The following is a 25,906-nucleotide window of genomic DNA, read 5'->3' on the forward strand; positions in this document are numbered from 1 at the left end:
CTTGTTGAAATCCTTAACGTCTTCGTTATAGTATGTTAACAAGCAAGACCTTGACAAACTTGCCAGGGGTGACACTATGTACCCTTTGTGGTTGTGGCATGTGCTGCTTCGACAATATTGGAGTAGATACTGCAAAAAGTGGGACATATTGGCAGCCTTAGGTTTGCAGGTGTTTGTTTTCAGCAGAATTAACAGCAAAAGCCACTGCCAACAGACATGACCGTGGTATTGGAGCATCTTATTCCATTTTATTGTGCCACATGATAGCCAACAAGAAGTTTGCACTCTGTTGATTCTCTTTTTAATAATTTCCTTATTACGTCACCGCTCTAAAAGAAAATGCGAGCTTTTTTTGTTTATTTTTTTTCTGAAGCCCTAATGGAGTTTGGCGAGTTGCCAAAAGCTAGTTCTTTCAAATAATGCAAGGTTGGGTTTTGTGTTTATGATCCATTTAGCGTGCAAAGCTAAGCGAGCAAGGAGAAGCAGCAGCAACATAGCGCCGGCCATGAGCTACGAAACCTTTCGTATCGGGCTTGCTATCACATTAATAAAGGGGGAATGCCGCCTGCATCCCCATGTCAAAACAATCTACAAAAATACCTCCACGTGAAGCACGCATGCATGCACAACAGACCTTTTCATTTCATTCCCATGTGAAGATCAGATTTTCCTGTACTAGCGACAATAGCACCAAGGACTATAGTGGCAATCAGGGCAGCACCTCTCAGGTGGAAAGAATAAAATCTCTCGAATGTTGAAGTGAAATTTGAAATTTTGCACTAACCCGTCTTGTCCCCATTTTGTATACTTCAGCATCTTATTTCTGAGGCCCCCCCTTCACCTTTTTGTTCCCTCTTGTTGCTTGCGGTTCTCCATGCATGCATAAAGCTGATGCTCCAAACCATAGCCTCCTGTATTACGCCTTGTGCCTGCTCAGTGCCAGAACTTCCGCCGTTCTCTCTGGTGGCGCCCTAATCCCAGGTTCTCCTGTGTTGGCGATGGCACGGTCAACATTTGTCTTCACACCTGGCAACAATGAGTGGCTTAAAAAAAGTTGTCAAGGCCCTTTGCAAACAAAAAATGTGTGTTGCATAAAGGAGGTTCTGGCTCTGGCACTGACGGTCAACTGCTGTTTTAACGAAAAAGGTATAAAAATTCACGAGGCCAGAAATAAAACCATAGAATAATAGTGGCTGGGGTGACGCTAGAACTTGACAGTGGTAATTACAAAAGAGATGGTCTCTCTCGGCCTACCTTGTTCGTTCGTAAACAATTTAACGCAAAGCTTTTTTTCTGCATTTCACTCTATTCAGCCAGAAATGTTACGGGTGAGTTCACTAGTAGGTTTGTGACCAACTGAGAATTGATCGGTTTTTCGGTATGTGATTGGTGAGGGAAGAATGAGTGTAGCGGGGAGAAGTAGAGAGAAATGAGCTAAGTGCATGCTGAATGTTTATCCTTAGGTTATATAGGGGCCCTCAAATACTGAGTATCGCCTTGAGCTAAAGAAGTCGTCATTCGTTGCGCAGCAGTCCGGCATTGCCGATTCCCGCGTTGTCAATTTATCTACTACATGTGCGATGGCACCGTTGTGGAGCAGCGGCGACAGAAAAATAAAGGCAAGGGGGGTGCGTGGGCGCGTACCCTATCGGGGACCGTAAAAAATATTAGCGGCAAAACGAGACTGAATGGACTCAAAAAGGGGAGCTCAAATGTTTGAACTCCTTTCAACAAAATTTAATTAGTATTACTCAATTATCACTAAACACCGAATCAAGCATCATTATTTTTCGCTCGTCAACTACTCTTATCGCAGTGACAGCCGCGAGGACATGTACACATTTTGTTGTGAAACTCGCGTAGTGAACCCAAAAGGGCGAGCGTGCCGGCGGGAACAGTACACTGAACACTGTTTAGTAGTTCCGCAACGCCACGCATAAAGCTTCGGTTTTTAAAATTGGCTTGTGAAGTCCAAGCTCGCCATTTTGCGGACTTTTTAACTGGAAGACGCCTTCGCGTAGCAGATGACGCCGAGGTGCGTTTCAGTTGACCTCCGCTTGAAACAGCAGTTCGCATTGGCATGGCCATCGAAAAACCTGGGAACTTGGCGCCTCCACAGTGAACGGGCTGTTTCAATGGGTTTCGGGACGATAGAGCAGGCACAGTCGCTTATAAAGGAAGCTACGTCAAAACTAATAAAAACATAGGGTTTCTATAATCAGTGCAAGTATGCATCTCTTACATCTCATGCCCCCATCCTTCGCACTGTTGTTGCCATTATGTACCAATCAGACAAAATATCAACTTTTGAGGTGCTACAGGTAAGCACATTTAGGTTTTGAACCTAGGCTGGTGTGCAGTGCAGCCATCTTGCGTCCTGATTACCCCTGCACAGTCTGAGGGAGAGGGCAGAGTCGGTGCTTCAAACCTTCTGCAAGCACGCGAAGAGAGGGACATTGCGCCCCGCCTTGCACCCTGCTTGCGCCACTTAGCAACGAGCACAATCCTGCCCCATGTGACCATGAAGAGAGCGTTTAGGAGAACAAGTGCGAGAGAGGTTGAAAAGTTGGTGGTACATGACAAAAATCCCGGGCCATCTCCACTAACGTGAAACCTGGGGAGGCGCGAAGCACGCAGTGTATAAGTGGATTCTTGGCACCTCAGCGGTTTTGCCAACGGAGATGAAATCGTTGGGGGGGTGGAGGTATACAGCTTGGATGCAAAAGTCTCATCTTTGAAGCATGAAGCTATGTAGCGCAAGGTGTAAACGAGTGTCCCGGTGTTTTTCTAGAACACGCAATGTTCTAGCACGAGGCGTAAGTGAGTTTCCCGGTGTTTTAGTACCGTGACTACATGAGACGACGATTACGATGACGACAGGAGATGCCGACAGCCCCAGCCCCTAAGGGGCTTCGCCCCTAAAAGAAAAGCCCCAAATGACACCAACCACACGTTATCAACAATGGATTGTCGAAGCGTTTTGTCATGAACAGGCAACCGTTACTCATTTTTTTGGTTCAGTTCCGGTTTGGGTTCAGCGGCCTCAAAAAATAACAGTTCGGGTTCGGGTTCAGTTTCGGAAAAAATACTGGTTCGGTTCCAGTTCGACACACTGGTTTTTAGGCTTTGTAAGATGCTGCAATGGGCAAACTACCTGCATTACAGGTGTGCTTCAAAATAGAAAAATAACCCTTCTCCCAGACAAACACTCTTCAAGGCAATGCAGCCGATTTATTCCATCACGTGCAACAGCAATAATACTGGTTGCCTAAGACACGTGACAAATGGTGCCACATTTTGGGCATATAACAGAGAAATAAGTACTGCACAGCATTGTGTCAACAGCCCAATCTTGCAACACATACAGGTACTACAACTGTACAGGTCAGAGTGCGGGAATCGAAAACGGGGCAGCATGGAGCACAAACATTACCCGTCACGGTCACGCTGAAATTCATCGTTTCGAACATTGCTCTAGTGAACTAAAGTCTTCACAGTGATTTACACAAAAAGGGCACACAGCCTGCGCACAACTGCGCCCATACCACAAAGTAAGAATGTACCGTAGTTACTCGATTCTGAGCACCCCCTTCTTTCCATGATCGCGATGCCCCAAGTGAGGGGGGTGCTTATATTTGGAAAACCTAAATACCCCCCCCCCCCCCCCCTCGGCCCCTTCTTCTTCGCGGCCATATCTCGAAAAGACGGACGCAAGGAATAACGTTTTATTTAGCAAACATTCAATAGAAAAATAGGCACAGAGAGTGAACCCACCACTTACGTCTGCTACTCAGTCACTTTTACTACTACTCGAGTCTGTTGTGCTGCCTGGGTCGCCACTCTCAGTATTTCCCAGCAGGTCATCTTCCGTTCCATTGAAGTGGTTTGTAACAGAAAACTTTATAAATTACTCGGCCACAATGTCAACTTGGGCCCGCTTCCACACGTCTACAATCCACCTTGTGATGGTTGCTTAGAAAAGGGGTGCTTAGGTTCGCATGAAAACTTTTTTCCAATTTTTTTTCCCCCAAAGTAGGGGAGGTTGCTTAGAATCAGGGGGTGCCTAGAATCGCAAAAATACGGTATATTCGAATTGAAACGGCCCATTGCGGCACGCGTGGGTGAGCGACCAGATAATCTCACATAATGATAATGACCGGCCAATTTGCAACAGTCACAGGCAGGCAGCAGTACAGATTTCAAGGAACACAGGCCACCATACATTTCAAGAATCTATTCACACTTCACAAATGGCAACCAACTGCACCACAATCCTCAAACGTTTGCACCACGAAGAAACGAATGGCGTGCTGACACATTCATTTTCTGCAAAGCACAGTTCGGCATTCCCTGACAAGCATTTTTTTTTTTTTCTGCACTGCACGCAAGGTGAGGCCTTGAAAGAAAACAGCTCGAGGCTTTCTAAACCCATTTTGTGGCAGAACAGAAATCTCGTCTATTATGGACCCCATTGGTGTCCGAATACCACAGAACCCGAGTTTCTAACGGCATGTCACGTGACAATGTCTATCCAGCTGTCACTAAAAACACGGTTACCATTCGTGAATTCAATTGCAAGTGGTAAATAACCTTCACTATGGTCAGCAGTGCTCACGAACGCAGTGTGGCTGAGACACCATCTATAGCACCACGCTGATATATCGAAACAGAGGTAGTGGCCATCATGCACGCTGGTGCCCGATTATAATGCTCAACAAGCAAATTACAGGGCTAATAATCATCCCTATAAATGGGCATTTTGACCGCCGTGTCGCATATGCCTGCACAGTGGCAGACATGTTTGACCAAAAAACTAAAAAGTTGTGCTTACACTAGACACGGTCTTCAACAGCAGATGCCGTTCAAATAACAAAAGAAATGAGCCGGACATGTTATCTGTGCTATGGCCACAATGAAGGGTTGATGTTTTTCACACCTGTCTACTTCTGGGGCCAATATTCAGATTCTGTTTTTTGAAAAAATAAAAAAAGAGCACCATGGACGAGGTCAGAGAAATACGATAGACTAGACGAGCGCTCAGAAGAGCGCTCGTCCAGTCTATTGTATTTCTCTGTCTTCATCCAGTGCGCCCTTTTTTTATTTTTTGAAGCCACGAACCCAGCTTGCCCAACAAAGCATTCAGATTCTGTTGCTCCTGCTACAAGCGAAGAAAATTACAGGTTGCTCTGAAACGCAATTTGTGCCTTACTAATTCTACGTGCCCCAAAAACAACAGCATGGTCATGCAGTATGACAACATCGTAAAGTTCAGAAACAAATTAAGCTGTATAACAACAACAAAAAGACGTATTTGGTCAGCTATTCTTCTTCGGTATTCCTCATACAATTAGCCACACTCTCGTATGTATAACCTGCATCAAAAATTGAAAAATTGTAAGAGCGGTAAAGTTGTGGTGAAAGTAATCATTTTTACGCGTAATGCCGCTTTTCCACAACGCGGGCTGTGCCGTGAGCCGTGCCATCACCTGCTGTCATGGCAATCTTTATCCTGCTTTGTTCAAGCTGGTTTATAGTCAAAAGTGAAAGTGCTTTACTAACTTTATTAAGGCAAAAAATGTTTTACTTCTTTTACTACTCACTCTTGAGATAATGCCATTTTATCTTTACTAAGAGTGTGCTTGCTTCCCAAGCTCAGATACTACAGTGCGGTGGAATAAAGACAAAACAGAGGCCACCCATGGCACAAATGAGAGGGGAGCTTCTGACAACATTGCAGCTATTTGCAAGTAAACAGGTTTGTGGATGTGCCTTGCCGTACAACAAATATGGTTTCTTGGCTGCTCATTTTTATCTGGTGATGTGCCCATAATGTGCACGTAAAAAGAAACGATGTTTGATGAACACTGGTACCTACGGCCGTTATCTCGATAAACGCAACACGATTGCGACACACTGCTCTCAATTTGGGCATTCGCAAACAAGGCGGGCACTGATCGCCGCATGTGGTTGTGCATGTGTGTGTGAATGTGAATGTGCAGCATGTACAGCCACGATCAAAAGTTTGCGGACCAGGGAAATGGCAATTTTAGGTTATTTCACTTTGTATAGCAGCACGACAAACTGTCGAATGCATGCGAGATGTCGTATAAGTACTGAACTAATGAAAACTACCGCACACAGTACTTTGCGCTGCCGTGCGGCAGAGAAATAACTCAAAATTGCTGCTTTCCTAGTCCATAAACTTGTGCTCTTGGGTGTACATGCGTGTATGTATGCAGATTTTCTTTTTTCCTTTTCCTCTCACACGCCCCCTTTCCCCCATTAGGCCAAAAAGCCATTCTACTGTGAACAAAGACTTTTCATTAATTTGTTCAACTCCACGTTACTCCGTTTTTTATGAAGATTGACAGGAGCCCATTTTGCGATCCAAGGTGTGGGCAATATGCGGGCACTTTCGTTTTATTCTTCTTGGGACACAGCATGGGTGTAAATTTGAGAACAAATAAAACACGAACATAAAATAGGAATCAGACCTCTCTGTGGGCTCTGTTATGATTCAGTAAAACGTCGTTACAAGAGACACTCAAGGGACCTGGGAAACAAGTCTCTCGTAACCAAAAATTCTAAAGCCACTGTGGAGTCAGACTACATCACTTTGTTAAGAATTAACATCAATGTACGCTTGAACATATCAACAGAAAGTCACTCACGATGGTCTAAAGAAGTCACTCATAGAAGTTTTAGGGATTGTAGATTGTATTAGCTTCCTTCCCAACTTTTGGAGATAAAGCCCTGCACTTTGCAAGCCTTAATTTTGGGTACAATACCACTCAGGGCTTTTATACCTGTGCTATACAGCAGCTTTCCATTGACAGTTGAACACTCAGTTACAAGTTCATCCTATGTATTTTCAATGGGGAACTCGATAGACTACTGGTTCGAACGCCTTCTGAAGGCCTTCGAAACAACCGTGTAGTACAGGTATTAGATGTTCGTCAGCCAACAGCCGACACTATCTGCCCTGCAATATCCTCGTTGCCCTCCTCCTCTGGTCCGTCCTCTAGAGCACCATTTATTTGCACAAGGATCACATAATCTCTAAGATACTTGGAGCACACAAGGCTCACATTTGCAGACACAAACCCCTCAAGAGGTTCTGGAACCTCTTCGGTCTCTTGGTAGCAGGCCCAAGCTTTAGCTTCAACGAAGTTTTCCCCTACGTCTTCTATGTGAGGCCCCTCTAGCATCACGTCTCTTCTAAATTGCAAAGAATTCACTCTAGGGAGCTAAAAAAAGTTGTCCTTAGTAACACGTCTCTTGTAACCACATCTCTTGTATGCAGTGTTGCTAACATGGCTAACATAAAAACCAACCAAACCATTTTTAAATGTCTTATAACCAAGTGTCTCTTGAAGCGAGGTTTTACTGTATTAAAATTGTGTAACAAGCTTTCTAAATATGCTTGAAGTTCCCCCATATTGAGTGTGCATACCACTACATTTGATCTCGTGTTGCACTTTCATTTTTGTGCGTCCCCGTTTCATGCTTTTCCCGCCTGTAGTACATGATACGTGACATTGGCAAGTCATTTAATTTCGAGCCTCTCAGAAGAATGTTTTCATGCTTTCCTGTGGGATTGCTTGAAGTGAAACCGTTAAGATACCGCATGCCTAGTTTTCATGGGTTGAGGTGGTGTGGTCCTTGCCACCTGTTATGTCCATGCTCAAATTTAAAGTTCCACATGTCGATGAACACCACGAGGCATGTTATTGTGAATTGCCTCAGGCTAATTTAAACCTCACAGTTGGCTGTATCACCATCCAAACACTTCTGTATTTCTTTCTAATGGCTTTACATGGCACCTCAGTGGCTCTTACATCTGCGTCTAAAAAAATTTCTCGGCACTAACAACAAAGAAAAGAAGAGAAAAAGAAAGAGGGAAACTGAGGGTCCTTTTGGCTACAACCAACACTTGGGCACGAACAAAGTAACAAAAACAGGGTTTTCATTACTAGCTGCACACATCTGCTCAGGTGCCTGCCGTAGAAACACGAAATAGAGACGCTGTGCGCATTTCTGGCGTCAACTTTTTAAATGCCCCAACTGGCGCTAAACTACGTACTTCATTACACCACCTCCAAGCAGCACTGTTGAAGCTGCGAGGTACCCGCTGTGGTGGCTCAGGGGCTAAGGCACTGTGCTCCCGAGCCCAAATGTGTGGGTCCGATCTCAGCCATAATGGGTGCTTTTCAGATGGAGGCGAGAAGCAAAAATGCCTGTGTCAAGATTTCGACGCACAATAAATATCCTTATGTGGTCACAATTAATCCGGAGCCCTCCACTACGGCGTGCCTCATAGTCTCGGTGTAGCTTTGGCATGTTAGCGCCACCCCCCAAAAGCTGTGAGGCGTTCGCAACAGCATGCGGAAGAAAATAGGCACTCCCAACGATGCCAGCAAGTGGACAGCACAACAGCATCAAGGACTACGGCTTCTGTTCGTAGTGCCCCTCCCCCCTTTCCATATATGCACGAAAAAAATCCACAGTTATTTACAGGTCGGGCCCCAGGTGTAGTTGGCTGCCGACAGATAGCACCCTTTCCCGCCAAGACTCTCAGGATACGGACGAAGAAGATGGTGGAGAAGCAGCGGTTGCGGCTGCGGCAGATGCGGCGGCACTGCGCAGCACGCCCTGAAAGTGCATGCTCTCGACTGCCGTGAGGGGCCGGGCATCTTCGTGCACTCGTTGGACTGGCAGCACACCGGGCTGCCTCCGCTTGGGTGCACCCCCCGCGACCTGGGAGTCCGTCATGTGGCCGGTGCGGCTGCCGAAGATGAACTCCCCCACGTTGCCCCTGGGCTGGAGCTCGGACAGGTCCTTGGAGAAGGACGACGGCACGGCCGCCACTTCCGCCAAGCTTGCGATGGAGGAGTGCTGATCCCTGGCTGACGCCTCTTCACTGACACGCGCATCGTCTTCCTCCACGTCGGGTACCACTTGTACCGGCTTGCCACTAGTGGCCAGGGAAGCCCTGCGGTTGGACGGGGCATGAAGAGCACATTTGATGACCTCCAGCTACCATTCAAGGCCTCGAATGTATTGCGTGTGAGATCGGAGCAGTTGCTGAAATGAAATTTATGAACCATTCTACTCTGTGAATAGTGAAGCTTTTTGGCACACTGTTTAGAGGTGACCAAGCTTAGGTGAAACGTATGAGCAAATTTTATTTCCCTTGAGCGTTAACACTGGTCATCCCTAAGAAAGACACATTCATACATGCAACACACGTTTAAAGGGGCCATGCAAACAAAACATAAGTTGGGTTCAGTCAAAAGATTGCCACGTTAGAATCATACTGACACCACTTCTAACGCTCACTTCGCTCAAACAAGCCATATAATAAGGGAAAAAGGGAATGGCTATGCGACCCACTAGCTCATTTCCCGCAACAGATCCTATGATGTCATATTCCCCGCTGTGCAATGGGCTGAGGCTGGCCAAAGCAAGCACAAATTAGGCACGGCTTATAAGCTTGCCGAACGAGCTATTTGCGCTTAAATATAATGCATATTCATTTCACAGCAGTAAGAATGGTAGGGTAAAGAATGAAAGTTACGAAAATACACGTAAGCATAGAAGTACCGATGCACACTGCTGTTGGTACTGGGCACACTATGCTTGTTTTAGCTGCACAGCAGTCCGCCACTTCGGAGTTGTTTTACACAACACTGGCTGATTGGTGCAAAAGGTGTTGTCTTATGTGACCCTGTTTGTCAAGCATACCCCATGTTTCACAAAACGATTACTTTCTACTGTAACAAAAACAAGCCAGGTGCAAATACGGTCAAAAGCAAAGCAATGGTGGACAACGGTCAGTGGCTCAGTGTGGTAGCGCCATCTAGGAGGACTGACAGTAAGCAAGACGGGTGCAAATATGGTGCAGTAAGCAAGGCTGATGCAAAAAAAAAAAAAAAAAAACACACACACACAAGCCAGCTGCAAATACGGTCAAAAGCAAAGCAACAGTGGACAATGGTCAGAGGCTGAGTGTGGTAGCACCATCTTGGAGGAATGACGGCAAGCAAGGCTGTAGAGCCAAATGGTGCAGTGGAAGTTTGTTTGAATATGCGCACTTATGACTCCATAGGAGGCATCACGAAAACACACAATTTAGTGAAAGAATCAAAATTTTCACCTGAATTGATTAATTTCTTATTGAATACGGCATCGTTTGCTGCCGGAAAGGCGCTGGGGGCACTACAAATTACAAAATCTTTCGAATAAAACAAACTTGTATTTTGCCTGCATGGCCCCGTTAAATCTACTAATCTTAAAAATGGTGCTGTTTAATAACTAATCTACCCAAGATGCATATCCGAGTGATGAGATGCGTAAGGTTGAGCTTCAAATCATGTTTCGAACGGCGTGCAACTTTGGTGCTGACCACATGCTAACAGCACGCACACACCGGGCCATTCATTTTCCAACGGCTCACGCTTCAAAGACATGTGAAGCCTCGGAAAATTTTGTCATCGGAAATAAAATACATGAAACAAGAAAACTGGCAGCCACAGCTGCTGGTGAAACGCGGCTACTGGAATGATACTGCGCGACGTACCACATGGCGAGGGTGGTCTCCACGCTCTCGAGAACCTGCTCGGCCGTCATCCTCTGCTTGGCGTTCAAGACCAGCAGCTTGTGGATCACCATCCGCGTGTTCTCCGACAGAGGTGATTCCCTGCATTAGGGCCAGGAAGGCAGCGGTGAGTGGCAGTGAGTGCACCGGCAACGAGGCAAACCCACAACACCTTGCGCTTGAGCGAAGCATGCACGTACTGGGAGGCTCTTAATTAACCTGACCTTGCTACGCATTTTAACAGTGCATCAGAGACATAGAAAAGGGCCCGATATAAACGTTGTGGCTGTGCTCATAAACGGTGTGCGTTGAAGGGGGGGACACTGCTTCCTTTAATTTTCAAGTAAACTCTGTGAAACTTGGCAGTCTTGCTTTTTTTCAACTGATTTCAGATATGCCATTATTTTTTGAGTAAGTCAATCAGTTACCAAGATAAGTAGAGACAATTAGCCATTTTTGGAGGAACAATACACAAAACAGTGTTAGTCATAAAACTGTAATCCTGATATTTTCAATGATATGAACCCTGGTGAGTGCAAGACGAGAATCGGTTTTTTGATGCACCACTTGGAACTAATTTTACAGCTCATTAAACCTTGGTGGCACCAGTGGCAGGGAACCATTTCGAATGCCCATTCCAAATACCAAATACCAAAATGACTAATTATCTCTAATTATCTTGGTAACTGATTGACTTACTCAAAAAATAATGGCATATTTGAAATCAGTGGAACAGTTTCATAGAGTCCCTTGAAACTTAAAAGAAGTTGTTTTAAGAGCCATGTACCCCCTTAAGTGCTGACAAGGAGTGCTTGAAAGGCAGGTTGTGCACATGGCCTTGGTTTGTGGACGTTTAGGTCGCAGCTACAGTACTGCTTACAGTGTGGATTTACACAGCTGACACGACACATAAGTGCTCTGCACTGTACTGGTCTACGAAGCTAACTTCCTACCCATGCACTTCCAGAAAAGCTCACCAGAAAGGGTCGTGACATTGGTTTCACTGTTCAGCAGTAGCTACTCGTGGCATCTGACATTGGGTGACCATTCTAATCGAGGCACTTGAAGTGCAACACTGCAGGCAGGAGGCCCCGTGACTCACGTGGGTAGGGTGAATTCAGCAGCCTTGATCTTCCTAAACAGTTCCTGCGGGTTGGAGTCGTAGAAGGGGAACTGCCCGTAAAGCATAGTGAACAGCACCACACCCAGGGCCCACATGTCGCTGGGCTTGCCCAGGTACGGCTTCCCTGCAACGGAGTCAGCACAGCAACAACGAAGGGCGGCAAATTCGAAAGGTGCTCTTGCTTACGCCACCCTTCAGTTACCGTGAGAAGGTGTTTCTCTTATTCAAAGCACTTGTTAAGGCCAAGATGGGTGTCGACTAACCAAAGCTCCCCATTGCTCGGATTGTGGAAGTGCTGCACTAGAACTGGCAGAAACCGTGAGACTAAAGCTTCGGGTAAAGTTTTTCTTCACCGGGAAAAAGTTGAGCGCAGCTTTAACAAGTGGGCTATACGAGGAGCTACTATACCGGACAAAGAGAAAAAAAGAAAAGCAGGTGATCGAATTAAGACTCCCCAGTCAAAGCTTTCAGGCCTGCTGCGGTTGTGCCTAGCCGATTTCTTCCTTGACCTACCATTTTATGGAGATTACCACTTAAAACTGTTGGCAGTTTATATTTGCAAAGCGTAGTCACGTGACTGCTTCACTGTCCCTTAGATCAAGGAGCTGCCGTTAAAGACTTCAAATTTAGAGTACAATCTTGTGACAGAATTCTTCGAGGCTTTTCAAAGCTTGGCTCTTAAGTGCACGAAGAAGGATAAATAAATGTGTTCATGTCTTGTCAGAGTTGTGCACAAATAGTTTTGAATGAATGCAAACATTCTCGAGCCAATAGATCATAGAAAGGGGGAAAAAAGGCGCCCCAACCAGGCCACTCCAGCAAATTGCACCTACATGCACGTTCGTAGCCATGCTATGTGTCCAATATTCTCTTCGCTACGCTGAGCTGATTAATTAAGCAGGATGTTGCACAGCACACTCCCTCCCTCCCTCCCTCCCCCCAACCCCAGTCAGCCACCCACCGCTCAGCACATCGGGGCTGATGTAGGCGGGGCTTCCGCGCTGGTCCTTGAGAAGGTCGTTCTCATTGATCAAGTGCTTGCCCAGGCAGAAGTTGGTGATGGTGACCTTCCGCCTGCGCTTGTGGAACACCATGTTGCCCAGCTTGAGGTCCCGGTGGACAATGTTCAGCTGTAACGGGAGAGGAGTGAGCCCCTTTCATCAGAGACCACGACCAACTCCGCAGAGTAGCGCTGCTGTAGACAGGGAAAGACCAAGGACTCGGGAGTTGAAAGGGAGGGGGAGAAAGGCGAGACCTTGTGCAGGGCGCAGACGATGCGCACGATGTCCTGGAAGATGAGCAGGGCCTCGCGCTCCTGCAGGCGCTTCTCACGGATCACGTAGTGCTGCAGGTTGACCAGGTCGGCCGTGGCCGTGCCGAAGTCGTGCCGGCACAGGCAGTCCAGCACCAGGCACAGCCGCTGCTGCTGCCGCCCCGTGTACACCAGGCTGCCGTCCGGCTCCTCCCGCATCTCCCACGCACGGTCCTGCACCACGGGGGAAGGGGGATGTCGACCAGGATCTGAGGAACTGGCCGCCCACAGACCCAGGGGCAGTGCGTCGCAGAGCAGTGACGGTGCGAGAGCCGAGGCTGCCACGCCAAAGGTTCTGCACAAACGGAGCACCACTAGGAGCACCACGGAAGAAGGGGGGAGAGGGAACTACGGTCTTCGAAAAATAAGTAAAGCAAGCAAGAATCTGACAATTTTAGTTAACAACATCCAATTGATTTCAACTGTGGAACTAAGGGTCTTCACAATCTCAACCGTAGATCCAAAGGGGGGAGGGGGGACATAGCCCCCTCCATGCGGGCCTTTTTGTCCTTTCCAAACCTCGCTCCTCAGTGATGCTACCCCAACTGATGCGAGTGCTATGTTATCAGCAGCTGCAACACTGCATGTTATTTTTAGCATCGTAACCAGTAGTGAGACAAAGGTGGCAACCGTCAGGGTGGCTGGCAAACGTGATGAAAGCAATGAGTTAACTTCATTACCTGCCGCGGTAACTCAGTGGCTAAGGCGTTGCGCTGCTGAGCCCGAGTACGTGGGTTTGATTCCCGACCGTGATGGCCGCTTTTCTGATGGAGGCGAAAAGTAGAAATGCCCATGTGTACGAGATTTCAGCGCACGTTAAAGATCCCCAGGTGGTCGAAATTAATCCGGAGCCCTCCACTACGGCGTGCCTCATTGCCTACGTTAAACCCTACAATCAATCAACGAGTTAAATTCATTGGCTGCGGGCAGGCACACAGTGCAAGTTTCAATGTAACCACAATCATCTGTACAGCTTGAAACAGCTAATTGTGGCTCTACCCAGGCCAATTCTGATGACCAAATGCCTGCTCTCACTGCAACCACATGCAGCCAATATAACACACCCCGGGGAAATTCCCTAACTTCAAACTGAACACAGTCCTCTGCGACTGCGCTCATATCGTATCAGTGCAGTTCGCAACCATTTTTATTTAACCAGAAGAGACTCAACTTGGCCCCATTCACATTCGTCTCAGGTGGCAAGCATGGTGCTACCTATTTCTTGGCAACTCCTTTACTACGACAACTGAAATCGTTCATCCACAACCTTTGCATTCCTAGCAAACGTATTTCATCTTCAAATTGTGACAGTCATTCACCCACATCTCTAACACTCTTGGTAGAATTCATTTATTCTAGTGCCTCAAAGACACCTCAGTGGTACCCAGCTAGAAAGTTGTCCAGTGGCTTAGGCTCCAACTTCCGCACACAAAAATTGGCTTTGCGGTGAGAGCAAACGACCTTCAATCACATGTGCTTTGCACGTGGATAGTTTCAAAATGGTGTGGCAGCCTACCTTGAAGATTCCGTGGTGGTGTACGACGCCATCCTGGTCGTGAAGCATGGAGAGCAGTGAGTACTCCGTGTGCAGCAGCATCTTGCCCTGACGGTCTTCCTGGGTCTCTTCCTCTGGGCTGCGTATGATCAGAACCTGAAGGACGACGACCAGGGGTCAGGGGTCACTGCAAGCGCACTGCGCTCCGCAATGCCCTCTTCCAACAAGAAGAAGCCACCTCGATGTCACTTTAGCTGAATGACTGTAGTACGAGCGGCAAGGTCCTAAAGGGACCACGAAGACAAAATATAAGTTTGGTTCGTAAACAGACTGCTTTGCCCTGATAGGTAACAATGATACCAATTTCACTGCAAACTTCAGAGAAATAATTGAGATGTTAAAGGAAACATATGAAGCAGTGGCGACTCCCCAGGCACTTTCTGGCGATTTGTTTACGACGTCACAGAAATTCATTTCTGCGATTGGCGGTTGCCAACTTCACCGCCAAGAAACATGGCTGGGCAATAGAAGTGTGCCCTCTAGTTTCATTTGATGTATCACTTGGATGTTAAGGTGCAGTTAAAAGACTGATAACCGCATTTTAAATGCCGGCCAATATAAAATCTCTCCTTCCCACATAACGTCACTTAATATAATTTACCCGCCGCAGCGGCTGAGTGGCTCAGCCGCTGCGCAAGAAATATAGAAAAACTTCAAATTGCACTCTACATTGGTCGATAGATTGATTAATTGATTGACTACAGGGTTTAACGTGCCGACGCAACGCAAGCGACGAGGTGCCCAGTAGTGGAGGGCTCCGGATTAATTTTGACCACCTGGGGATCTCTAACGTGCACCGAAATCCCGTACACACGGGCGTTTTTGCTTTTTTCATGGCTGGGATAGAGCTCTGTGAGCTACCAAAGGCCGGTTCTTTTAAATTAGACAAAGTTGTATTTTGTCTTCATGGCCCGTCTAAAGGGTGACATAAGCCTTAAGAGTTCAGGTTGATTAGGCTTCTTGAATGTGAAGAGCAACTCTTCTAAATTGCAATTCCTTAAGAATACTGACTTATGGTGCTTCGCCTGAATGGTATAATCCCAGTGGTCAAGAAAAATGCCGGAGGTCTTCACCTTTATGGTGTAGAAGTCGTCCGTGCCCTCCTTCTTAGCCAGGCATTGAGTGATGCTGCAGACTGGCGACGTCCCCAACTTCGGGCCTTAAAAGACAACGAGATGGCGTGTATTGGGCAAGTTTTGACCATTTCCAAGCCTAGTTGATATTCTGCTGGTCCCGTCACCACTGACAATTAAGAATCACTAGCAAAGATGAACAGCTGTTTCTCGAGTTTGGGCTTTTATTTTAGTGAAAGATATGAAGATATAAAGGATACTACAGGTAGATGCACTGGTAACTTTTTTTTTGCTTTAAATGTGCACAGTTCTTCAGTGTTTCAGCGCTACTGAGGTCCAACTGTTGATGCTAGATGTCACCTAAATACTCGCAACACCGTCATGACTGGATGGTCACACTGGGCTAGAAGATAAGTACCCCCCCCCCCCCAAAAAAAAAAGTCCTGTAATTTAGGGTCAACTCATTCACGACAAATTCAAACATTGTTCCCATGTTCTTCCCTGGAATAGAAGAAAAATATGCGCACGGCTTATATACAGTTACAAATGAAACTTAATCTCATAATCTTAATGGCAGTCGAAATTGAAACCTATATTCAGAACTTGAGAATATTGCGAAAACTATATTGAGAAAACTATATATAGATAACTGCGCTGTGAAGCGAATAGTGCACAAAAATGGGACGCAGACAGTGAACAGAGCAACAAAAAAGCACTGTCATCACTGAGCAATGAAAATATAAGCAATGCAGGCAGGGCTAAGAGACATTGGCAATGCTCCGATCTTAGTATGCACTACTTTCCTAGCGATGAGCACAGAAAACGTATTCTTGCAAATTTCCTAATACCCGCGATGCTAACTCCCTTGCTGCTGCTAAGCAGCAGTGAAAGCTATGAGGAGGGTACGGCTACATGTCTTGGACTGAGGACGCCATTTCTCGACTTCAATAAACGTGTATTCTCTCTCTCCCTGACTCATTTGAACACTACGCTGCAAACAAATGACTATGTCAGTAAGTGCACTAAGGGGACAACGCACACAATAAGTGACTATGTCAGTAAGTGCACTAAGGGGACAACGCACACAATATGCCCCCACATGATATTTGTCCGTAGGTGCTCAATTTTCCCACATATGCCGAGACCTCCAATTTGAACGCAGTATTTGGATTGACCGTGGAGAATCCAGGACTGGTAATCGAAGAGGCCCCTGTATGCACACCATAACCTCTTGTGAGAGTAGGTAACGTAAACAGGTAATGTAAACAATGTAAACAGGTAATGTAAACAGAGTAGGTAATGTAAACAAGAAAATATCCATGGATCAGACACTGGCAGAACCCAGTGAAGGACAAAGAAAAGAAAAAAAAAACTTCTTCAAGCTTAAGACTGCTACAGATGAAAGAGGGCAAAAAGCGATAGAAGTCGCGCACCAGCAGTGTTCAGAAAAAGAACTGTGTGAAGAGACAGGATGACACAAGTGAGTGACACACTGTGCTTGCCACTTGTACGATTCAGTTCTTCTTTTCGCAGTCCCCTTTTGCCTATCAGCCTAGCCAAGCAGCACCCTTTTGCCATGAAATTTTATTAGGCGTCTTTTAAGTACAATTTCGGTTTATCCAGAATTTCATTTTGGGCGGGTGTCGCAATTCTCCTGAAGGTAGGGGGGGGGGGATATTGGGGGTGTGTGTATAAATACCTGGGCGGGGTGCTCGTGGTTGTGGAACCATTTTTGGGGGGTGTCGAAATCCTCCTTGGGGGTACAATTGGGGTGTACAAATCCCTGAGTACAAATATTTTAGTTTTGTGTGCCACTGCGCTGCTTCGTGTTGGGGTATTCGTGTCACTATAGTATTACGATCTTATACAGATGCACTTGGGATGTTAGTGCGCAGTTAAGTGAATTGTATAATCAAGTTCTACACATCGTAACCAGTTTGTGTCAATGATACGGATGCTAGTCATCGAACATCGTTGAGGCAGGTAACTATAGCAGATAGCAAAGTAAACATCACGATACCGGATTGATCGAGAGCCTCGCACAATTTTGTAGGCTGCTTTGCTGGCTTAATATGTCGTTAAGTCATATAAACAGTGACTGTGATTTTGACGCCTTTATTCTGTTGCATCATTATGTAACCACGATTACGTCAAACAAGTGGTTCTTACCAAGCAAGTAGGGGCCCGCTTTCCTCACACCATTCATTTTGACAGGGCTGCCTTCTTTCGGGCAGTCGTCGTTCGTCGAGGGCTGCGCTTCGTCGAATCTCGCCCTCTTCATGTTGGCTTGAAGTTACGTTTCCACGGGAAACCCTGCCACTGATCTCTGTCCCGACTTAGCACATCCCACGCAGCATCATGTCAGCTGGACGTCGGCGACATTCTGCAGACAGGAATCAGGTACAGCGACAAGAAGTTCACTCCAATAATTCGCGCTGACAATCAAACACGGACAAAAGAATTCTGTTCCCCCATGCACGCAAAACAAACACTGTAAGCTGTAAGCAGACATAGGGACCATAGCAGACATCACAAGACGCCGCCGCCATCTCTATTAGCCCCGCACAAACGTTAAAGGAGGCGATGATTAAAACATTCAAGTCGGATGTGCCAAACCAAAACAAGTCCTCAGCTAAAAATAAATATTAAAACTTTAATTATATTTTTATTATTTATTTTATAATTTGGATATTTATATTGGTTATTAGTAGAATTGAAGGACTCTGGTAGTCATGGATGCTGGTAGTAGTATTTGTGACGGTCGTGGTTTGGACCATCGCCTCCTGTATTGTAAAAGGCTGCGTCTGCTGTAAAAGGCTTTAAAAATACAGGAGGCGATGTTTGGACTTTGCACCAAGGTTACTAGATAGCTTTGCACCATGGAGCCATGCTTTGCACCTTCTGCGCAGTACCAGCGCCAGCGCCTCCTTAATACTTTCTTTTTTTGCCTGGCAGAAAACCAGATGACGGCGTTTGCCCTAGTGCATAACCCCGCCGCCAAGCGCCGCCACTAACACTTAAACAGAAAAAGACGTTCGGCGCGGCGTTCAAACGCGCTTGTCTCCATGCAATGCCGCGTTGCCGACGCCGCGCGTTTTGAAAGTTGTTACAGCGAAAAGAAAATAGAGATCGCCCCAGAGGCGCGTACCTGGAGTAACCAACCACTAAATACGTTTATATCATCCAAAACTTTCTCAGTAAAACACGTACATGATTTTAATAAAAAAAGAGAAAAAGTTGGAGTCTGTCTAGCTTTTTAAAACTTTTAAAACTCACTAAATCGTACTCAACAAAACCAAAACATTCATTCGGGCCACGACGCGTTACTTCGGCGTCAACGGAGCGTTTTGGAACGGGGTTGCTGCATTTAGCATTTATGCTTTCGCGCCTGGTGCGATGACCACTACACTACCGGCGGGGATAGCATTTATGCTTTCCACGTACTGAAGTTTAGTGACGAAAGCTAGGACACGCGGTGCGAGAATCGAACCACGGACTACAACGTCCGTAGTCGGCGGCAGAACCACAACACCAAATCCCAGAACGAGAAACGGCGGCTAATCGGCTGGTTCTAACGCTAGACACTTCCAAAAATCAAAGCATGGCCTTGTATACTTACCGCTGCACTCGGAAGATGGAGAGTCGGTGTCGCTTGGGGCCGCAATACTGGCCTTGCTGGGAACCCCATTTGTTCCACCATCTGTGGGCTTCGGAAGTAGTCGTCCGGAGAGAAATGATGCCCGCAAACGAGCAAGACTTTCCGCTTGTCAGATGGTCGGAGACCGATGCGCTGCAGCCAAACTGAGCGTAGCGGCTCATCTCGCGGTACGCTGTGTAGTGTTTTTACCGCAAGCCAGTCGACGGCCTTGCAGCCGACGACTGCACACGGTCGCGTTTGCCTGTTTGTTCTGCTCATTCAGGGCCGCGCAGGCAGTTGAACGATCAAGTTGCTGTCGCGTGACGATGCGGGCTTCGCAGCACGTGGAGACGAAAAGCACGCACGCACGCACTCAGGTCAAGCTCACCTGCGAGGTGTTCTGCTTCCGGAAGTGCGCAACAGCTCACCGAAAAAAAAAAAAGTATAATCTTCCAAAATTTTGATAGTTGTCGCCTAAAAGTTTATTTATGCGACTGTACTACATTATTTCGACGAAGCTGGCTAATTTAATTATCTCCTTTGTACATGATCTCCAGCGGTGATCTGCGGCATAATTTGATAAATCCACCAATGGCGGCACCGTACTGGGCAGTGTTTCGTGCGTCATAGAGGTGCGTCAGAACAGAAAAAATACGTCAGAGCGCGCAGGTGTGGCGGCAAGGTACGGTTGGTAAGCCGGGGGAGAAAGTGGAATCTTTTTTGCGTGTTTGTGCGGCCCCTGCTTTACGCAGAGGTGTAATATTTGGTATACGTTGTCGCGAAGGGATACTCTAACGATTGCGCGATTGAAATGGCGACCTTCGGAAACCTATTTAGGGCCCCTTTAAAGCGCCGCGCCGCGGCCTCCCTGGGCAGCCGACGAAGCTCTCCCTTAGCGTGACGGCGGAGTTTCATGACCAGAAAAGCATTGAAGGACTCTGCTATAACTAAGCGATAAACTCTGAGCGAACCGTTTCACTCGCATACATTTCTTCACTCATAAGCTATATGTCGCCTGTATCTATACTTTTATTTGCAGTGCTAAGTATCCCTGATGGGATACTTAGCTTCATATCGAACTTTTGGTGCCAGAGTACCGGCTCATACGAATTAATTACGCGGCTTCTGTGTATACCACAAGGGGATGATAACACCAGTCAGGGCAAAACGCGATGTCATTGATAAACAAACGACCAGTCACGCCACTCGTCCAGGTGCGTTTTCAATTTCCGCAGGCCCACTTGGCTCACTGCCGTAAGTATCGCTATTAAACGTCGCTTTTTTTTTCTTATGACAGGACGGCGTCTGATGCGTGATGTATCTGCGAACCGCGTGAATCCGTTCATTCTGAATTCACTGCGTACGTGCGCTCCGAACACTACTTCGGAGCACACTCCGAACAACAACAACAACAACAACAACAACAACAATCCTGCCAACCTTCGTGCCATCCTGCGGCCGGCACTGCGGCGTAGCTGTCTTACTGTGGGTATTGTTGAAAGACAGCTGTCGCCTTCGTGCCATCCTGCGGCCGGCACTGCGGCGTAGCTGTCTTACTGTGGGTATTGTTGAAAGACAGCTGTCGCCTTCGTGCCATCCTGCGGCCGGCACTGCGGCGTAGCTGTCTTACGGCGTAGCTGCGGCGTAGCTGTCCGATTGCTTCCGATTGCCAATGATTGGAACCCCGTGGGTCCCCATTGGCTTCCGAGCTATTGGCCGCTCATCGGTAACTCGGCTGGAAGATTGACTCAGCGCCAATCAAACGGCGACCGGAAGTAACGTCACACGGAAAGTCCATCGGAGGCCGAGCTTCAGCTGATGCATAAAAGCGCATTTTGAACACGCGCTTGCCGTGCGCGTAGCATGTTCAAACAAGACGGTTGAAGCGGTGTACAGGCCACAATGCAGAAAAAAAGTAGTTACCTAAAGAGCCACAGCACCGTGCCACAAAACAAAGCGTACTTAAACTTAAGTGCAGCGTATTCAAAGGAGCGGGAGAGATAGTCTTACACGTTCAGTAGGAATGGGTCATTAGTGCGTCCTAACGCGACGGTGTCCGTCGGACCACTTGAGCGTTGTGCCTTTGCACGTTCTTTTTCTCCTCGGCGGGGCTGGTGGACGTACGCGTCGCTCTCGCGTCTCCGTCCCTTTTGTGGATTGAAACCGCCGTAGTACTCCTGTACGTGTCTGTGAGGTGCCTATTGTGTCGGTGGGCGTGTTTGAAGTATACCTGACTGGTTGAATAACATCGTTTGCCTGCTGCGGCCGCTGCTGAAAACGTAAGTCACCACTTCAATTTTCCTTGCGCGGTACGGGAGAGCTCGCGCTCGTTCCCGCCAAAACTTCAGCTGTCGTTTATAACAACTGGTGCTCGTGAGTGCTGCTTAGTGTTGATGGTTCTTGCGAAGAATTAAGTGGTCACATACATATGCTTTCGTTTGTGTGACGCCAGTTCTAGCTATCCTTTTTCCTGCTTTGTGTTTTCAGAACAAGCGGCCGTGCTCCCCCTGCAGGTTCACGACGTTCAGCATGCGTTGAAGCAAGACCCGTCTGCAGTATAAGAATTCCGGATGTGTTAAGCTGGCTTCATTAAACTCTAGCTATAAATGAAGCTTTCGTTTCATTATTTTCTTCAGCAACGTAAAGATATTCTCGAGCCCCAAAGTAATTACACTGCCGCTGGGTTTCTCCGTTGGTTCCGTTCACACCTGGCGCGTCTGACGAGGCAGAAGTGAGTGACGGCGACAGCAACACCGTAAACAGTTTAATTAATACCCGATCAGTTAGGTTTGTAGCGTCGCTTCAATTGTCGCTTTATTTGGTTACCCCTTAAAATATAACGCATTCAAAGGCCACAAGGTTAATCTTTTCTACCTCCAAGTTGACATAGATGTCCTGCAAAAAAAAAAAAAAAAAAAAACGTAAACGTTCGTGCGTTCCGAACCCGTTGTGTAGTGCGTTTTCTTGTAGTCTCTGATCCCGCGTTGTTAGAAAAGAAAACTTACCCTAATAAAACGTTGACGGCACGACATTTCAGTCGCAATTAATTGTTTATGTGGCTACAGTATGCACAACAAAATTTCACGGAACCGCTGGTGTGTTGCTTTGTCTATTATATTATTACCTTGTGTGTTGCTTTGTCTATTAAAAAAATATTACCTTGCGTGACTGTAATAAGAGTGAAGCCCATTTTCGGTGAAATTCCGGACTGTTTTCTCAAGAACGAGCCAAGTAACTGCTACCGTATAACATGCAGTATTGAAAAATGAATAGTGCAGTACGTTTCATGTTTCATAGCGAGTGTTAACAAGCTAGAAGTTTAGGCTGAATACTTTCACACGTACTGGCTGGTACTAGATGCTGTATTTAGTAAGCAGCATGCATTTAGCATTATAGTGAACTATTTTGTTTACTTATTACAGGCGCTACGACGTAAAGGTGTTTCCCGTGGACAAGTGGCGGATGCAGACGAGACAAGCCTTCCAAGCTGGGCTATATAGTGCTGTTCAACAACATATTGTGATATTGGCAGGTCGGCGAATTACCGGGGAGGAGGGTCTTGTTTTCATTTACCTGAATGCTTCTGTTTTGTAGGCATCTCAAGCAGTTAAACGAAGCCTAATCGGTTCGCGCTTCATGATCTGCGCTTTTTTTTTCTCGACTATCGTGTTTCTGTTTGCTTTCGTGTTTGTGTTCGTATCCTTGCCACTGTTAAGCCAGGTTTCCCGTTGTAAATTTGATGTGCATAATAAGAAAACTACACAGAGGGACCCGGTGAGTTGTTTCTCAATTGTTTTGCAAGTCCCGTAATTGCTTCGCAAAGTTGATGCAGTTTGTTTATTGTGCCTCGCGGTCCGATTTCTGTTTTACAGATGTCATGGTACAGGAAATTATTTAACGAGTGCGCATTAAATAAATAAGTAACGTTAAATAATTTCCTGTGTAATGGCATGTATAAAGCAGAAATCGGGCACGAGGCATCTCATAAGATAAGCATTGGTCATAAAGACTGGCCACAAAGCCAAAAATGTGCATGAGAATTCACGGGATCCCCCCATAGGCATTATCATGGCAACATACTTCGCCAAGCGTTGTCCAATATGCCTTCCAGAGATTGGCCAATTGTTGGATTGTCACCTTTCCCAAGCGACAGCCAATAATGGCGGCCGAGGTATAGCCAAGCTCGGACACATTGGCCACTGATGATTTGCCGTGCTTGGGCTTGGCAATTTCTGCTGCTTGGGAACGTCTTGTACACGTCGAGGTTCGTATGTCTTCTAGTCATCTTAGCAAAGATGACTTATCAACATCTCACGGAGCTTAAGACGTCGGAGATCTTGCACAGGTGTCCTGTAGATACCTCTCTTAAGACATCTTTGAGACATAAAAAATAGACGTCTTATAGCTAACTCGCATAGCACAAGTTGTCTAATATATACCCCTGCTACACTGGGGTCCAAATGTCATTTGAACCAAATGTCATTTGACTCAAATGGGTTGCTTCAAATGCCATTCAGAATCCGCCGTGCTACACTACAATTTCGATGGCATTTGAAAGCTTTCACAACTGCCGTTTTCGTACACTAATACAACAATCAAACTTAGGAGCAGTCCGAGGCAGTAAAATGATATCAAATTAGAAGAGACACCAGTTTTGACTCTAAATATGGCTGTCTTGCGTTGTTTTTGTTTGTGTTTTTTGCAACTGACCCACTGGTTTTGAGAGTATGAAAATTAAATATGTTGATTTCGTATTTTAAGTAAATAAACAGTGAACAAAGTTTCACAAACAACAATATTTTGTTTGTTTTACGTACGGAAGTATTATATTTTTTATTGCCGATCGAAGACGCTGCGTCCGAGAGTGCTGGAAATGGCATTTGAAATCCCAAATGTCTCTCTCGGTGCTCATTTGGCTCAAATGTCATTTGAGCCAAATGGCATTTAAAAACCTAGTGTAGCAGCACAACTTGGCATTTGAGCCAAATGACATTTGGTTCAAATGACATTTAGACCCCAGTGTAGCAGGGGTATAAGACTTTGCAAGACCATGGTAGACATCTATAAGACGTCTTGTGTTCAGTGGGGTGCCAGGCAAGCTCCAAAGGAGGGGGGAAGGGGGGGGGGGGGCAAAGCGCTTTGAATTTGAGCGTCTCAGGTGAAGAGCATTCAGCCACTGCGTACGCCTCAGCTAGTGATCATTACGATTCTAAGCCGTTCTTGCAGGATTATCTGACGCATTTTGCAGTCGACAACATGCGATTCCTGCGATATTGAGAATGCCTGCGATACTGAGTCATCTTTGCCCAGCCAACAATAACGTCGGATGCCAAGCATGTAGTTTCACAGAACCGAAACCGAAACTGGTTCGATTTCAAATTTTGAACATCGTCCAATCGCAGTAACACTTCGTATCAGCGTCACTGCTTTAGTTGGCGCGGCTGCCGCAGACTGCGCATGGTAGTTTTTTAGATGCGAAGGCATCTCATTCACCCGCCTTGTCCCTCCAACCGGCATCGGCGTCGTTGTTGTCGGCGTCCACCCCTCCCCCATTCTCCTCGCCGCGCCAGCTTCGCTCTCCGCCGCTCACCCCCTCTCCTCTCCGATAGCGGACACTCCCTCCATGGGACACTCTCTCGCGAGGGGCATTGGATTGGATTGGATTGGCTTGGATTGGATTGGATTGGATTAAAGTGGATTGTGTTGGATTGTGTTGCGTCATAGCCGCGGCAGACGCACTGGCGCCGGCGCGTCCCCTCACCGTTATACACGCTATAAAACGCGGTGCCTGCGCCGCTCCGCTCCATCATTCCAGCGCCGTTCCTCCGCTGTCCTACGCTGCCTTCAATGGAAACGTGCCGTGAACCCCCTATGCGGCGCATCTACACAGGGGTTCCCGCGAGGGGAGGTGGGAGTTTTTTTCTTTCAGGCTTTATAAAATAAATATTGCTTTGTCGACTGGATATACGATGAAAAGTGTTTTGTCGAGCCAGCCTACGCGATGCAAGCAAAACAAGAAGCTCGATAAATTCCCTTGAGTGCCTCTTTAATACATAATTACAGTATAAATCGTTTCCAAGAAATTGAGGCTATTTAAGATTATTCGTAATAAATTGCCGCAGCTCACACTGGTGGTGCAAGGCTGGAGAAAATAAATTAAAGCCGTTTCACTCGCGTGAAAGCTGTCGTAAGTGCCGAGCAGTGGTTCGTCATAATGGGCTGCGGCGCCGTTATCCGCTCACTCTCAATTACCACCCATCACGCTCTTCGCCGCCCTGTCTCATCTGCAGATGAGACACGGCCGTCTGTCTGCAGATTTGTCCGCGCACCGAAAGTCCGTGTAAGAGTGGACCAATAAAAACGTGTTATCCTATTCCTTACGTTCCGTAGATCTGGGATTGTGTTATAAGTTATTGTTTTGCATAAGTCAACGATCTGGGAAAGTGGCTGTATTTCATTTATTCCACAGCGAAGCTGTATATGGGTCATTCGTGCGTAATTATTCATGTTGTGGTCAGTCAGCACGATTGTTCAACAGAATATGTTTTGCGGCAAAGCGAAATTTTGCCGAATCTCGACACATACCCGGGCGTTCTCATTTTTTGCCGC

The 25,906-nt window shown here is 46.7% G+C and overlaps 1 protein-coding gene across 2 annotated transcripts; it reads right to left on the reverse strand.

Annotated features, from left to right (window-relative positions):
- Positions 1-3,209: 3,209 nt before the first annotated feature.
- LOC144152803 (serine/threonine-protein kinase 40-like) lies at positions 3,210-18,190 on the reverse strand. 2 transcript variants are annotated; one of them, XM_077684266.1, is made up of 8 exons: positions 17,830-18,190; positions 15,661-15,746; positions 14,549-14,683; positions 12,976-13,206; positions 12,682-12,850; positions 11,700-11,844; positions 10,580-10,699; positions 3,210-8,992 (listed from the first exon to the last, which is right to left on the reverse strand). In XM_077684266.1, exons 1-8 carry the CDS (start codon positions 17,939-17,941, stop codon positions 8,575-8,577), a joined length of 1,416 nt encoding a protein of 471 aa, XP_077540392.1. In that variant the 5' UTR covers positions 17,942-18,190; the 3' UTR covers positions 3,210-8,574. The 2 variants fall into 2 exon arrangements, with proteins under 2 accessions (XP_077540392.1, XP_077540394.1); XM_077684268.1 differs by having other exon boundaries at positions 14,549-14,666; positions 17,830-17,884.
- Between the last annotated feature and the right edge of the window lie 7,716 nt (positions 18,191-25,906).

The sequence above is a fragment of the Haemaphysalis longicornis genome, unplaced genomic scaffold (assembly GCF_048455015.1).
Source record: "Haemaphysalis longicornis isolate Haplotype H1 unplaced genomic scaffold, Haemaphysalis longicornis Haplotype H1 scaffold_9, whole genome shotgun sequence".
Taxonomy (NCBI): Eukaryota; Metazoa; Arthropoda; class Arachnida; order Ixodida; family Ixodidae; genus Haemaphysalis; species Haemaphysalis longicornis.